At 46.2% G+C, this 2,670-nt stretch overlaps 1 protein-coding gene across 1 annotated transcript in view; it reads left to right on the top strand.

The window, feature by feature from the left end:
- Window positions 1–1,843: 1,843 nt before the first annotated feature.
- The window catches only part of NR4A3 (nuclear receptor subfamily 4, group A, member 3), a 22,699-nt gene continuing 21,872 nt past the window's right edge, over window positions 1,844–2,670 (top strand). Inside the window, exons 1-2 of the mRNA XM_010132776.1 lie at window positions 1,844–2,310; window positions 2,404–2,668. Of these exons, the coding sequence (XP_010131078.1) occupies window positions 1,844–2,310; window positions 2,404–2,668 (732 nt within the window). The remainder of the gene's footprint in view (window positions 2,311–2,403; window positions 2,669–2,670) is intronic.

Here is a 2,670-nt window from a genome sequence, read left to right as displayed (position 1 = left end):
TTCCCTGAACTCCTGCTCATTTTCTGAGCTAGCAAAAAAGGCTTTTTCCTTCATAGGGCTGTGTATCAACATGTCCCCTGGTGACATTATCTGTCCACTCATTCAGTCGTGTTCCTCAGCCAGTTCTCAGTGGAGGTGCGTGGAAGGACTTTCTTTCCCTTTTTATTTGGCTAAGCACTGATCACTATGTTTCAGCAGATGGTCCTTAAACTAACAAATGATAGTATTAGGAGTTGCCATGAAATGTGTCTGCGTGGAGTGGCATGGACAGAAACTGAAAGGAAAAAAAGAATGCTAGAAAAATACATGAATAACACTGGGAGGCAAGGTTTGTGAAAGTCGTCTTGCTTTTTTCTTCAAGCAGTTGGATTTACAAGCAGGAAGGTCTCAATTTCAGAAAACAGCACATTTTTTTTCTCAGTTTTTAATGTTTTCTCGGGAAGAGGAAAGATCTGAATGGTTTGTGACAGTATGATAATTGAAATCTGCTGCTTAGTTTAAACCTGTTTATCTGTAAAACGGGCAGGAAAGAATTAAAAGTTGATTTAACACAAATTTGAATTCCTGCATGATGGGCTCAAGTGAAAATTTTAAAAATGTAAGAGAAGGAAGTTCTTAAAATACTGAGGAAAACATTATTTTAACAGAGGGTTGGTGGGGTTTTTTTAGTATGAATTAATTCTCAAGTGCTTTTGGAATATAAATTACCACAATTAAGAAGAGATGAACTGCTCTTAATTTTGGTATACACTTTCTCCAAATTTACTTTTCTCTTTACAAGAGAGTTTATATTAATCTATGGATTTTATTCCTCTGTTGGGGAACTGAAACGCACCACTCGCTCTCAGTTTGGGTTGCAAATATTGGGCTAGAATCTCAGTGTTTAGTCAGGCAAACTTCAAATGGATTGCAGAACTGGGTCCATTATTTCCAAAGAGCAGCAAAGGAAATAGCAGACTAGTAGGAAAAGTAAAAGGAAAAAAAAAATCAAGCTGTTATAGCCAGGCACTGTGTTGCTTCAACCATCCCAGCTATCAGTGATCCGCAGTAGCTTTAAATGACTAATGGACAAACCCAATTATATTAGCCGCCTCGACTTTGCTTTCCCATAAAAACAGAATCAGAAATACCACATCCTTTTCATCTTACATTTTTGCAAATTTAAGGATGTGTTGTACCACCCACTTTTTCGAGAGGAATGTTCTACCACAGATAAGCCTCAAAACAACTAGCAAACTTAAATTATTAGCTGACCACAGACATGCTTCAAAGGCCCAGAGTTGAGTAAGCAAAGCTGATGTTTGCAAGTCCTAAGTAGCAAACACTGATGCGAGTTGTTCTTCTGATGTGCATTGCAGATGCTGTTTGTCTTAAAATAAATATAATTTTTAATATTATGCATTTGATAACCTCGTTTACCCTTCGTGAAATTTTTATGGCATGGTTGCACGCATACAGAGATAGATTTAGAGCCATAAACTGTTTTCATTCTGCTTATCTAATTCCCATTGACACCTATGTATATTAAGCAGCAGATGTAGGGCAGCTCGAGGTGGATTCTTCTCTTGCTGACACGGGTATAAATTTGAGTTGCTCCCATGACTAGATGAGAGCAAGCTCCCTAATACCTAGTGCTTAGTCGATCCCCGACTCATATTTATTGTCAAAAGGCAGAGACTTGAGGCTAATTTATCTGTCCCCTGTCCAAGCGAGAAAGGGAGTCGGGTGTCTAACTGACCTCCGTGAAACGCTAGAGAGCTTGTAGGAAAGAAGTCCGTGAGGTCCTGGGCCGCGGCCTCAGCGCGCTGGACTTGTCTTAACACTCCCCTTTGCCCTTGCAGATATGCCCTGTGTGCAAGCGCAGTATAGTCCTTCACCGCCCGGTTCAAGTTATGCAGCTCAGACCTATGCGTATGGCTCGGAGTACAGCTCGGACATCATGAACCCTGACTATACCAAGCTGTCCATGGACCTGAACAGTACCGAAATCACTGCCGCTGCCACCACCTCCCTTCCCAGCTTCAGCACCTTTATGGAGGGTTACTCTGGCAGCTACGAGCTCAAGCCTTCCTGCCTCTACCAAATGCAATCTGCCTCCTCTGGCCAGAGGCCCCTCATAAAGATGGAAGACACCCGGCTCTCCCCATACCAGCCCTCACTGCCACCCTCCACGGATGAGGGCATGGCCAGCACTTCCATGTACTTCAAGCAATCTCCACCCTCCACACCCACCACGCCTGGCTTCCCCTCTCACCAGAGCCTGTGGGACGAGCCCCCGCTGCAGCCCACGCAGACCTGCCTGCCACCTGGCCACTTGATGGATGCTGCCCCCATGAAGACCGTGCCTCCACGCTTCCCCCTCTTCCACTTCCCGTCGCAGCCCACGCAGACCTGCTTGCCACCTGGCCACTTGATGGATGCGGCCCCCATGAAGACCGTGCCTCCACGCTTCCCCCTCTTCCACTTCAAGCACTCGCCCCCCCACACGCCAGCCACGGCCACCCACATGTGCTATGACCCTTCCTCCCTGAGCCTGCCCCTGGGCTCCGACAGACCCACTGCCAGCCAGGCGTCTATGGAGGGCCATTCCTACGGGCTTCACCTGGCCAAAAGACCCGCCACCTTAGCCTTCTCACCGCTCGGCCTCAATGCAGCCACCTCCACCCTGAT

This window comes from Buceros rhinoceros, unplaced genomic scaffold, assembly GCF_000710305.1.
Source record: "Buceros rhinoceros silvestris isolate BGI_N320 unplaced genomic scaffold, ASM71030v1 scaffold4683, whole genome shotgun sequence".
In the NCBI taxonomy this organism is placed as follows: Eukaryota; Metazoa; Chordata; class Aves; order Bucerotiformes; family Bucerotidae; genus Buceros; species Buceros rhinoceros.
Note: the sequence above shows the minus strand (reverse complement) of the source record. Positions and strands in the feature narration are given on the sequence as shown.